General features: G+C 40.7%; 1 protein-coding gene across 1 annotated transcript in view; it reads right to left on the reverse strand.

Annotated features, from left to right (window-relative positions):
* POLN (DNA polymerase nu) overlaps nucleotides 1-13,950 on the reverse strand; it is a 153,390-nt gene that overhangs the window by 133,331 nt on the left and 6,109 nt on the right. Inside the window, exons 2-3 of the mRNA XM_073237950.1 lie at nucleotides 8,890-8,969; nucleotides 690-1,187 (exon numbers count right to left, since the gene is read on the reverse strand). Coding sequence (XP_073094051.1) covers nucleotides 690-1,187; nucleotides 8,890-8,969 — 578 coding nt within the window. The remainder of the gene's footprint in view (nucleotides 1-689; nucleotides 1,188-8,889; nucleotides 8,970-13,950) is intronic.

Here is a 13,950-nt window from a genome sequence, read left to right on the forward strand (position 1 = left end):
AAACAGGAGTAAATTTTCCTGACCTGGGATAGCAAAGCATTCTTAAATATAACAACAAAAGCCCAAGCAATAAGAGAAAAAAACTGATAAGCTCATCAAACTAAAACTTTTTGTGCTTCAAAAGCCACCATCAGCTTTGGAAAAAAGACAACTACAGCTTTGGAGAATTACAGATCATATGTCTGATAAGAGATTTGTATCAGAAAATGAAAAGAACCCTTATGAGTCCAAAATATAACACAAGTAACCCAATTTAGAAGTAAGCAAAAGATCTGAATAGTCATTTCACCACAAAAGATGTACAAATGGCCAATAGCACATTCAAGAAAATGACTGAAGTCATTAGTTGTTAGGAAAATGGAATTTAAAACCACTATGAAATACTATCTCACCGCCACTAGAAATTCAGTTGAAATAAAAAAGAACAAGTACTGGCAAGGAGGTGGAGACTTTGGGACCCTCCTAGACTGCAGACAGGCGTGAAATGGCACGGCCACTCCAGGAAACACTTTGGCAATTTCTTAAAAAGACGTGACGAGAACTGGGCATCATCAGCCACCAACACTGGGGAAAAGGGAGGGTGTGAAACCTCATTTCTAGCTCTCCTATCAAATCAGACACTAATTTATGGGTTTCCTTTATGGTGCCAAAGAAAACAAAACAAACACATACCAATACTGTTTACTAACCTCGTCAGCTCCTATTAGCTGGGTCGAACCGTCCTCATACATCAGAGTTACCACTAGGGCTGCTGCCTGTTTAAGCATTTCAATCAGCTGGCTTTTCTCCAAGTCATCCAAATACCTAGTATCACAAAAATGGCCTTGGAATGCTCTTGAGTTCCCAGAATTCAGGTAAGCTTTGGCCTCATCAGTATGTTCTTCCAAAGCCATGGGTTTACTTCTTTTCTCTGATGAATTACTACATATAATATGTTTTCTTTTAAGAATCACGCTTTCTTTTTTTTCATTAGTTATCTTTTCCTTCAGGAAGTGTTTTCCTTTGTGTTCCATGGTTTGTAGGACTGAAACCTCTTGATTACACTGTGGAACTAAACTGGGAGGACCCAGTGAGCTGACAATCTGCTCTTGGTCAGTAGGCAGCTGATCTGTGGGCCTGACACTGGAAGACTGAGGACAGAGCTTGACAGCAGCTCTTGGTATCTGGCTTGTAAAAGAATTAAGAGTCTGTAAGAAAATTGGAAAAGACAGATCTATAAACAAACTAATTTCTGGTAAAATATGTCTAAGGTAAAGTAGGGAAACAGCTTCATATTAACTGTGACCAAATTTCCTAATGAAACTATACACTGTCCTCTAGAGCAGTGGTTCTCCTCAATCCAGGTAGGAGTACATAACTGAATCATGGACTGGAATAGGCAGGACTTCAAAAAGTCTCCAGCCACAAGCCCTGTGCTGCAATCATACAGATAGTGAGAGACACAGTGGATGGGAGTATGTTGCAGCTGTATACAAGAGTGAAGATAAATAATTTATAACTTCCAAGTAATGGCCATGTGGGGAAGCTGGGGTTCCTGTGGCAGGATCCTCACTGAACTTAAACCACCTGATGAAGTAACTGGCCTGTTGTCAGGATAACACTTCCACACCTTTAGGCAATAAGCTATTATTGCACTATAGAGAGAGAGAGAGGCCCAGTGCTCTGGCCAGAGGCAGAGACACTAGTGCTCGACCTACTGTGGGGAGAACAAACCGGGTAATAAACCCTTTCACCCCAAAGAACGTTTGCTGTCATTTTCTTTGGTCACACTGAATCCATAGCAAACTTGTCCAAGGCTGAAACCCATTGGCAAGACAGCCATTGACAGAGAAATGAAATCACTACAACTACTTAATAATATGTTTATCTACTAGAAATCATCTTCCTGTCTTGGTCTACCAATTTGCAATATTCATTCGTAGATTCACAAACTAATTGAGGGTTAAAAAGAATCTCTATCCAGTTTATTATAGGACTGATTTATAATGAAACTTTATTTTTTAAGTATATTTTTCAGATTTTATGTATTTATTGTTTTGAACAAAACTATATTAATAGTACTTTAAAAATAATTTTGAAAGAAAATGTTTTAACAATTGGTCATACAGTAAAAGAAAATTTAAATTTATACTCATATTTTTATTAGAGAATTATATAGTTTTCAAGTAAAGATTTCCAAGCACAAAATAACGTGACATTGAAAAGTATACATGAACAAGAAAAAAGGAAAATATAAAAATCCAGATTGTTGAAATTCTTCATTGTATTTACATGTAATACATGTAGCAAATTCTTGCTCATGTATTTTTTTTTAATTAAGGTATCACTGATAAATGGTCTTACGAAGGTTTCACAAGAAAAACAATGTGGTTATTGCATTCACCCCCATTATCAAGTCCCCCCAATACCCCACTGCAGTCACTGTCCATCAGTGTAGTAAGATGCTACAAAGTCCCTATTGGTCTTCTCTGAGCCACACTGTCTTCCCAGTGACCCCAAACACACCATGTGCACCAATCATGATACCCCACAATCCCCTTCTCCCTCCCTCCCAACCCCTCCCCTTTGGTAACCACTAGTCCCTTCTTGGAGTCTGTGAGTCTCCTGCTATTTTGTTTCTTCAGTTTTGCTTTGTTGTCATACTCCACAAATGAGGGAAAGCATTTGGTTCTTGTCTTTCTCTGCCTGGCTTATTTCACTGAGCATAATACCCTCTAGCTCCATCCATGGTGCTGCAAATGGTAGGATTTGCTTTCTTCTTATTGCTGAATAATATTCCATTGTATATATGTACCACATCTTCTTTATTCATTCATCTACAGATGGACATTTAGGTTGCTTCCATACCTTGGCTATTGTAAAAAGTATAGCGATAAACATAGGGGTGCATAGGTCTTTTTGAATCTGAGAAGTTGTTTTCTTTGGATAAATTCCTAGTAGAGGAATTACCAAGTCAAATGGTGTTTCTATTTTTAGTTTTCTGAGGAACCTCCATACTGCTTTCCACAATGATTGAACTACCTTACATTTCCACCAGCAATGTAGGAGGGCTCCCCTTTCTCCGCATCCTCGCCAACATTGTTCCTAGTCTTTTTGATGTTGGCCACCCTAACTGGTGTGAGGTGGTATCTCATTATGGTTTTAATTTGCATTTCCTTGATAATTAGTGATGTGGAGCATCTTTTCATGTGCCTGTTGGCCATCTGAATTTCTTCTTTGAAGAAGTGTCTGTTCATATTGTCCACCCATTTTTTAATAGGGTTATTTACTTTTTAGGGGTTGAGGCATGTGAGTTCTTTAAATATTTTGGATGTTAACCCCTTGTCGGATATGTCATTTACAAATATATTCTCCCATTCTGTAGATGCCTGTTCTGTTCTGCCGATGGTGCCCTTTGCTGTACAGCTTCTTAGCTTGATGTAGTCCCATTTGATCATTTTTTATTTTGTTTCCCTTGCCCGAGGAGATGTGTTCAGGAAAAAGTTGCTTATGTTTATATTCAAGAGATTTTGTCTATGTTTTCTTCTAAGAGTTTTATGTTTTCATGACTTACATTCAGGTCTTGGATCCATTTTGAGTTTACTTTTGTGTATGGGGTTAGACAATATTTCGTTTCATTCACTTGCATGTAGCTGTCCACTTTTGCCAACACCAGTTGATGAAGATGCTGTCGTTTCCCTATTGTACATCCACGACTCCTTTATCGTATATTACTTTACCATATATGCTTGGGTTTATATCTGGGCTCTCTAGTCTGTTGCATTGGTGTATGGGTCTGTTCTAGTGCCAGTACCAAATTGTCTTGATTACCGTGGATTTGTACTAGAGCTGGAAGTTGGGAGTGTAATCCCCCCCTGCTCTACTCTTTCTTCTCAGGATTGCTTTGTCTATTAGGAGACTTTTGTGGTTCCATGAATTTTAGAACTATTTGCTCTAGTTCATTGAAGAATACCATTGGTATTTTGATAGGGATTGCACTGAATCTGTAGATTGCTTTAGGCAGGATGGCCATTTGACAATATTAATTCTTCCTATCCATGAGCACAGGATGTGTTTCCATGAGTGTCTTCTAGTTTTCAGCGTGTAGGTCTTTCATTTCCTTGGTTAGGTTTATTCCTAGGTATTTTACTCTTTTTGATGTCATTGTGAATGGAATTGCTTTCCTGCTTTCTCTTTCTGCTAGTTCATCATTAGTGTATAGGAATGCAACAGATTTCTGTGTGTTAATTTTGTATCCTGCAACTTAGCTGAATTCAGACATCAGTTCTAGTAGTTTTGGAGTGGATTTTTCAGGGTATTTTATGTACAATATCATGTCACCTGCAAACAGTGATAGTTTAACTTCTTTCTTGACAATCTGGAAGCCTTTTATTTCTTTGTGTTGTCTGATTGCCATGGCTAGGACCTCCAGAACTATGTTGAATAAAAGTGGGGAGAGTGGGCATCCCTGTCCTGTTCCCGATCTCAGAGGAAAAGCTTTCAGCCTCTCGCTGTTCAGTATGATGTTGGCTGTGGGTTTATCATATATGGCCTTTATTATGTTGAGGTACTTGCCCTCTATGCCCATTTTGTTGAGAGTTTTTATCATGAATGGGTGTTCAATTTTGTCTAATGTTTTTCAGCATCTATGGAGATGATTGTATGGTTTTTGTCCTTTTTGTTGATGTGGTAGATGATGTTGATGGATTTTCTAATATTGTACCATCCCTGCATCCCTGGAATAAATCCTACTTGATCATGATGGATGATCTTCTTGATGTATTTTTTAATTCAGTTTGCTAATATTTTGTGGAATACTTTTGCATCTATGTTCATCAGGGATATAGATCTGTAATTTTATTTTTTTGTGGTGTCATTGTCTGGTTTTGGTATTAGAGTGATGCTGGCCTCAAAGAATGAGTTTGGGAGTATTCCCTCCTCTTCTACTTTTTGGAAAACTTTGAGGATGGGTATTAGGTCTTCACTAAACGTTTGATAAAATTCAGCAGTGAAACCATCTGGTCCAGGGAATTTGTTCTTACGTAGTTTTTTTTATTACCAATTCAATTTTATTGCAGGTTAATTGGTCTAGTCAGATTTTCTGTTTCTTCCTCAGTGAGCCTCAGAAGGTTATATTTTTCTAGAAAGTTGTCCATTTCTTCTATATTATCCAGTTTGTTAGCATATAGATTTTCATAGTATTCTCTCATAATTCTTTGTATTTCTGTGGTTTCCATAGTGATTTTTCCCTTCTCCTTTCTGATTCTCTTTATGTGTGTAGACTCTTTTTTTCTTGATTAAGTCTTACTAGGGGATTATCTATTCTGTTAATTTTCTCAAAGAACCAGTTCCTGCTTTCATTGATTCTATTGTTTTATTCTTAATTTTATTTATTTCTGCTCTAATCTTTATTACGTCCCTTCTTCTACTGACTTCGGGCCTCATTTGTTCTTCCTTTTCTAGTTCCATTAATTGTGAGCTTAGACTGTTCATATGGGATGTTCTTACCTGATGTAGGCCTGTATTGCAGTATACTTCCCTCTTAGCATGGCCTTCGCTGTGTCTCACAGATTTTTGTGGTGTTGAATTATTGTTGTCATTTGTCTCTATATATTGCTTGATCTGTTTTTATTTGGTCATTAATCCATTGATTATTTAGGAGCATGTTGTTAAGCCTCCATGAGTTTGTGTTTTTTCATTTTGTGTAATTTACTTCTAGTTTCATACCTTTGTGGTCTTAGAAGCTGGTTAGTACAATTTCAATCTTTTTAAATTTACTGGGCCACTTTTTGTGGCCTAGTATATTATCTATTCTTGAAAATGTTCCATGTGCACTTGAGAAGAATGTGTATCCTGTAGCTTTTGGGTGGAGTGTTCTGTAGATACCATTAGGTCCATCTGTTCTAATGTGTTGTTCAGTGCCTCCATCTCTTTACTTATTTTCTGCCTGGTTGATCTGTCCTTTGAAGTGAGTGGTGTGTTGAAGTCTCCTAAAAGGAATGCATTGCATTCTATTTCCCCCTTTAATTCTGTTAGTATTTGTTTCACATATGCAGGTGCTCTTCTGATGGGTACATAGTTATTTATAATAGTTATATCCTTTTGTTGGACTGACTCCTTTATCATTAGGTAATGTCCTTCTTTGCCTCTTGTGACTTTCTTTGTTTTGAAGTCTATTTTGTCTGATACAAGTACTGCAACTCCTGTTTTCTCCCTATTAGTTGCATGAAATGTTTCTCCATCCCTTTACTTTCAGTCTGTGAATGTCTTTCAGTCTGAAGTGTGTCTCTTGTAGGCAGCATATAGATGGGTCTTGTTTTTTATCCACTCAGTGATTCTATGTCTTTTGATTGGTGCATTCAGACCATTCACATTTAGGGTGATTGTCACTAGGTATGTACTTACTGCCACTGCAAGCTTTAGTTTTGTGGTTACCAAAGGTTCAAGGGTAATTTCCTACCTAACAGTATAATTTTACTCACCTAGTATGCTATTACAAATACAACCTAAAAGTTTTTTTTCCTCCTGTTTCTTTCTCCTCCATTCTTTATATATTAGGTATCATATTCTGCATTTTGTCTATCCCTTGATTGACTTTGGTGCTAGTTGATTTGATTTTGCATCTGCTCGGTAATTAATTGTTCTACTTTCTTTCCTGTGGTTTTATTTCCTCTGGAGACACCTATTAAACCTTAGTAACACTTCCATCTATAGCAGTCCCTCCAAAATATATGGTAGAGGTTGTTTGTGGAAGGTAAATTATCTCAGCTTTTGCTTATCTGATAATTGTTTAATCCCTCCTTCAAATTTAAATGACAATCTTGCAGGGTAGCGTATTCTTGGTTTGAGGCCCTTCTGCTTCATTGTATTAAATACATCCTGCCACTCCTTCGGGCCTGTAAGGTTTGTTGAGAAGTCTGATGGGTTTTCCTTTGTATGTGATCTTTTTTCTCTCTCTGGCTGCTTTTAATAGTCTGTCCTTGTCCTTGATCTTTGCCATTTTAATTATTATATGTATGTCTTGGTGTTGTCTTCCTTGCATCCCTTGTGTTGGGAAATATGTGCTCTTCCATGGCCTGAGAGTGGATCTCCTTCCCCAGACTGGGGATGTTTTCGGCAATCACTTCCTCAACACTTCCTATCCCTTTTTCTCTCTCTTCTTCTGGTGCCCCTCTAATGCGAATATTGTTCTGTTTGGATTGGTCACACAGTTCTCTCAATATTCTTTCATTCTTAGAGATTCTTTTTTCACTCTGTGCCTCAGCTTCTTTGTATTCCTTTTCTTGAATTTCTATTCCATTTTCCATCTGTTCTCCTATATCTAATCTGGTTTTAAATCCCTCCACTGTTTGTTTCATTTCAAATATGGATTTTCTTATTGAATCTCCATCCTAAATTCATCCCTGAGCTCCTGAATATTTTTCTGTACCTCCATGAGTATGTTTATGATTTTTATTTTGAACTCTCTTTCAGGAAAATAGGCGAGTTCAGTTTCACTTGGGCCTTTTTCTGGTGTTTGTGAGATTTTGGTTTGAACCGCATTCCTTTGACTTTTCTTTTTTTGTAAGTGGCGCCCTCTAGTGCCCAGTTCTAGTCTCTGGAGCTGCTCAGCCCCTGGAGTGATATTGGGGGTTGTAGGGGAGCAGCACTGTTGCCATTTCGTGAGGTCTGCTCTGTTCTCCAGGTGTATGCAGTCTGGTGCAGCCTTCTTTCCTTTTGCTCTTTTAGGATTAGTTCTATTAACTATATTTTCATGTTATATGTGGTTTTGGGAAGAGTTCTCTGTCTCACCTCTCATGCCACCATCTTAAGTCCAGAAACTGCTCACGTATTTTCAAAATAATGACTGTAGATATCAAGTTACCAGAGTACAGTATTTAGATTTTAGTAGGTATATTGTAAATGACAATATGACAGTTTGAAGGATATCAGTATTATCAGTACATCAGAAATCATGTCCTATGAAACTTCTTTAACTTGTGAGAAACATTCTAAATGTCAGTTTAAAAATATGTCAGAAGACAGAGCTTTTTCAAAATTCTTTTGCAAGAAAAGGAGCAAAAAGGTTAGAAGACATCTGTCTTACGGACCCTAGGAGCACAGTTTGAGTATCACTGAGAGATAATTTCCATTCACTTAAAAAGGACTGCATACTCCCATCTCTGCGGAAGATGCCTCTCCTTCCACTGCAGGGACAAAAAATCATCCCATCAACCCAGGTCCTATCATCCTCCCCACTTCACTAATCTACATTTTAAATCAGATTAAGGTAGATTGGATTAAATAGAGGTAGTTTGCTCCAGTCCATTCTCTTACTACTATGACACCTCCGCTGTTTTACATACAGGTCTTGGGTGATATGACCACTCATGTCTCCCCTCAAACCCAATCTACATCACTCATCCACTGTGAAATCGGTGCCTCTTCCTTTCTGAACTTCTGTTTCCACTGCCCCAAAGTCCCAAGGTCTCTTCCTTTAACCTGAAAATTTTTCTCAAAATTCCCTCTCTAAAGGTGGGGCTCTTTAGGTTGACTAGCTCCTAATTATCCTGGGGATCTCAACTCAGAAATAATTTTTACACTTCAGAGATGTCCCAAACTCCTCTCCCCACACACAGAAAAAGCAAACAAAACAGCATGAAACCTGGGTTAGTTACCGCCCAGAGGCTCTCAAAGCACTCAGAACTGCCTCCACTGTGGCACCACATTGCAGACAGAGGTCTACTGTAATCCTGTCTTCCCCTCCCCTCATACAATTAAACTATAAGCAAACTGTAAGCCCCTGGAGAATAAGGGTTCCTTTTTCCTAACCACTATATTCAAAGGGCATAGCATATAGTAGACAGTAAGTATTTGTTGTTAACAGTGAAAGTTACCTGTATAGAATTATTCATATTTGCAATGATTTACCTTTGTCTCCAGTAACTGAGTCTTCCCATCTTCCAGAAGTACCGAATACTTAACACTAGATTCATTTACCAGTTCTGCAGCTTTTAGAAACACAAAAAAGAAACAATGAAATGTAAATCACATAATTAGCTAAACATCACAAATAGCCTTTAACAATCATGTTTACTCATTAACCTTCACAATGCAATAAAATTTACACCCAAAATGCATACTATCATTGTAATAAACATATATGTAACGTATCTTCAAATTGACAGATCTATGTAATCATGAGTTTAAAATTAGTTGGCATTTACATTTGAATGCTTGATTCTGAAAACCCAAGTTCAACATTTTGCAGAAACCTTGAAAGTATTACAGGTTTGAGGAAATTCTTAAACTGAATAATACTGCAATGGAACAATTAGAGATTCAGTAAAACATATTTAACATAAGCTTCTGATTTAAATTTTGTTGTAATTTTAGTAAGACTGGGCTGCATGATAAGTGGTGGAACCCAGATTCAACCCAGGCACCATAGCTCGGGATGCTGCTCATAACTACTGTGATGTATGTTCCCTCCACAGCAATGATCACAACCAAGAAATACAAATGGGGGAAATCTTTCATTTACAATAGAAAAAAGTTAAGTTAGGATAAATTTAACAGGAAATGCACAAGGCAATTGATGAAAACTTAAAATTTTACAAAATGGCATAAAACAGTATCTATACAAGTGGAAAGATATAACATCAGGATATGCACAAAATGTTTAATCCTTCCAAATGTAAATTTAATGCATTTCCAGTGAGAGGCCCTATAGGGCTCTTTAATAGAAAAAGTAATTTTGGAGTACATATGAAATACTAAATATCTGAAAAAAAGACAGGAAAGGTAAGTTGCCAGCAAAGAGTTGCCTTTCTGGATTGCAGAACACACTACAAAGCCACTACAATCAAAACCATATGGTGTTTGCATCGGAAAAGACAAAAAGTTCTCTGGAACAGAACAGACAACCCAGAAACTGACCCCAGGACTTAATCAGACTCTGATATGCAACAAAGAGATGGGATTTCAACTGAGCAGAAAAGGACGATTAATGAGTAGGGATGGTACAAGTAGCACCACTTCTGAAAGAAAATAATACACACTATTTGGAACAAAAAATGACAAAGGGCTATTATCTGTATTATACAACAAATTCTTACACATTGAAAAAAGACAACTCAACATGAAAATGAGCAAAAGATAGGAAGAGATAATACACAAAATAGCAAATCCAAAATACAAGTAAACATGATAACTACCAAAGTCACCAGTAGTCAGGGAAATGCAAACAAAACGTAACTGGAGAAGGGGGAGAGGCACTCTCATGCATTGCTGGTCAAGTGTGAATAGTTACAATCTTTCTGGAAAGCAAACTACCAATGCTATTAAAATAAAAAATATATGCACCACCCTTGGGAAATGGGAAGAGAAGGCCTGTTCCAAAGGCAGCAAAGGGGAGCTTCTGGGTTGCTACTAAGGTCTGTTTCTCTGGGTGAAGGTTATAGTTTGTGATATTCTGAGCTATAAACTTAGAATATAGTGCTGTGTGTGTGTGCATGCATGGCATGTGTATGTGTGTAATCTCAGTAAAAACATATAAAACAAACCACCTAACCATACCCTCACTCCAGACTGTTTCATACAAATATCTGCAACAGTAAATAGGTTTAAACTAAAATGTTTATGGCAGTATAGGACTGAAAACATAACAGACACCAATCAAGAGAGAAGTCAATCAATAAATTATGTAACTTCCACACCATCAAACACTTAAGCCACTGAAAATAACAACTTAGTGCTTTATCAGCTGACCTGTACATGCAAAAAGCTGTGAAAATATGATCCCATTTTTAATTTTTATTTATTGAAACTGTACTATTATTATTTTATTATTAAGGAATCCACTTGTAATGACCATAACTAAGCCCAGGTTGGGTTAACAGTGATGAGTTCTGGAGGTGACTGCACCCACTCTGTACTATTTGGGTACAAACACTGTCTTCTCTCTCCACGTCAGCTGAAAACCCAGGTTTCTGAGGCCACAATCCTTGCCCTCCTAGTCCTGGAAGATGCCAGGCCAGCCATGTATGATCCCTTTTTCTAGAAAAATGGCCCTATTTATTTATGCCCACGGATATGTCACACATGCACAGCGGCACAGCTCTGGTCTCTGGGAGGCCAGCCTGGAGGCAGTTTGCATTTGGAAAGGTTACTGGTGAGTGCTCTCAGGATCACCATCCCTAGGGGCGAGAAGGAAGGACTGGACAAGATGCCGTCACTACCAGGGCTTGCTCAGGAGCTGGATGGCCCAGCCTAGCTATCCCCCGAGGGGTCAAGGAGGTGGGCCTTTATAACCCAGCACCAACCAGTCACTGGATTGGCTGTCCCTAGGAAAGGGGTGTGACCTTGGACAAAGGGGCCCTTAGCAGCTGAGGCAATCACGAGGAGGAGCTGCATTGCGAGCAGCTAGCCAGAGGCACTCCCGGCAGCTGGGTGGTGAACTGCAGAGCAGGAACACAGGAGATCGGGATGGTCCTGCACCGCCGGTCACTACACTGTGCTGCTCACTGCCACTTGCTCCAGATGTGCTCTGGGAGTAGCTCCTTCCGGATTCTGGTGAGCCTCTTCCTGGGGGAAACTTTTAAAAGGAAGGTTAAAGAGATGAACAACATCACCTTCTAGTGGCTGCCGCCAGCCTCAGAGTTGCTCAAAATATTCATCTCTGTCCTGCTACAGATTCTAAGAGCCCCTCACCAGCTGAGCATCTTGCTGGTGTAAGTTGCTTAGGCTGAGTCGACCAAACCTCACCCCTGAGAGGGGTGAGCCTCTGGCCACCATGCCTTCTCAGGCCATGGCCATTGCATTTGACACAAATTTGGCAGGGGTTCAAGAGGTGACAATCATACCGCCTGGGTGCCAAGTATATGATTCCTGCTCCTATTATAGAAGAGCAGCCCTATCTCCTGATGACCAGGAGCCCATCCCTGGCAGGATGGGGTTCACATCCCCTGCCTGCCAGCCCCTTAGCAAGAGGAACTTGGAATGACAGGCAAATAGCTGTAGCTCAAAACTGAATGGTATTCTTCCTATGCCTCTGGTGGGTTTCCCCTCTGGGATTCAAGAACAAACCTAGAGACTAGAAATGTGGGGGAGAAATTAATTCAAAGCGGGACACTGGGAGTGATGGCAAGAGGGCCACAGTCACTTCCCCTTTTGGTCTGCAGACCCTCTAATATACATACTGGGGACCCTGCACCCTGGAGGTCACTGCTCATTGCAGGGTATCACCTCCAAGTTGGTACCCAGCTGCACCTGCTACAGCCCTCCCGCCACTCAATCAGGTTGGTGCTTCTGGGTGTGTGGCTGAGATGGGAGCCATGGGGCCCATAATCATGAGTGACTCCTTTGCTGTGAAGTGGGTCCCTATATCCAATGCAACGCCACATGGGTTTGTGTATCAGTGGATCAAATACTCTGTGACCTTGAGTAAGAGTTCAGAGGCCCTGCAAATGCGAAACAAACTCATGCCTGGAACACACGTCAATCCAGTCAAACAAACCACAACACCTTAGGGAGCCCAGGGGAGCAGTGTTGTCAGCTTGCCACCAGGTGACTGATTATTACCCTCAAAGGACAGCACTGCTGGGGACTTTTGACAGCTTCTGGTCCTTTGAAGGGTGGACATATGGCAGAAGCAATGGCTAAGTCAGCCCCATGGGAGGGGGGGGCGCCATGCAGTTAGGCCACACTGAAGCACCCAAGCACCTGTACTAGGACAGCAGAGGCTGGCCCACATCAGCAGGCCCAGGCATTGCAATTCCGTCCCTTTCTTCTGCTCTCTACCTCAGGTAGCTGCTCCTACATCCACCCCTGTTGTATTCGTTAGCCTTCTCCACTCCTTGGCAGCTAGCTAATCCCATTACTGGCTAAAATGCTTTAAACTTTCCTTGCCCAGAAGTACGGCTCCTATTACCTGATGGATCCGAGCCTCACACTCCCTCAACAGGCCCAGGATCTAAGTGCCAGGAAGGCAGGTGGCAGCAGTCCCAGCGTGAGCACTTATTACCTTTCCGGACAGAAGCCTCCTGTGCTGTCCTCAGCCTAGGGTGGACAGTTGGGGCCTAGCCCTTAACAGAGGGCGAGACACTTCCACAGATCCCAGAGGCGAGGTGTGAGATCCATCACATGCACCAACCCCACATCTCAGGGTCTGGTCCTTCTTCCTCATCAGGGCCCTGACCTTGAGATGGCACACCCGCCGGGGCTAAGAATCCAACCTTCTCTGGAGCCCAAGTCTTAGGACTATACACTGGGCCTGTGGCTGTGGGCAGTCTCTTTTTAGGCGAACAGGGAAGCCCTCTGGTTATTATACTTAGTCTTTAATTGCTAATCAATCATCCTCAGCCTTTGGCATTTTCACAAGGATCTATTACCAGCCACACCCAGCAACTCCATTGTCTTCCACTACCCTGTACTTTTCACACATGCAGCACTGTCCCAGCAGCCTGGGCAGCCGTGGCCAGTGGTTTACCAGACAAACCACCCCAGCCAAAGTCCTAACTGCATTCCACCTACAGCTCATGAACCTGTCAGTGCCAGTCCACCTAAGGGTGGCCAGGCTCCAAACACCACGTGAAAGCAGCCTAACCACAGCCACCAGGTTCTGAGCGACCAGACCGAACTTTGCCCAGAGGCAGTTGGAGGTGAGCACTCGTGGGGAGCAGGACTGAGGGGCAGGGGCTCAGATGTGATATAGTTGCAACAAAGGCCTCAGCCAATCCCATCAGAGAAGTTGGGGGGGGGGATCTGGAGGGCACAGCACAGCCACATCACCACACATACACACACACACATACAAGCTAGAATTATAATCATGGAAATTATAGTCATGGAAACAAATGGACAAAAACATAAACAGTACATACTAAGTAGTTAATGTGGGTTAGCAATAAGGGGGACAAGTTCACCAAGAAAAAGCCTGAACTAAGAAAACACTTATGAACCCTTTCACTGTGAGTGAAAAAATTTTTAATG

This window comes from Manis javanica, chromosome 5 (genome assembly GCF_040802235.1).
Source record: "Manis javanica isolate MJ-LG chromosome 5, MJ_LKY, whole genome shotgun sequence".
NCBI classification, from domain to species: Eukaryota; Metazoa; Chordata; class Mammalia; order Pholidota; family Manidae; genus Manis; species Manis javanica.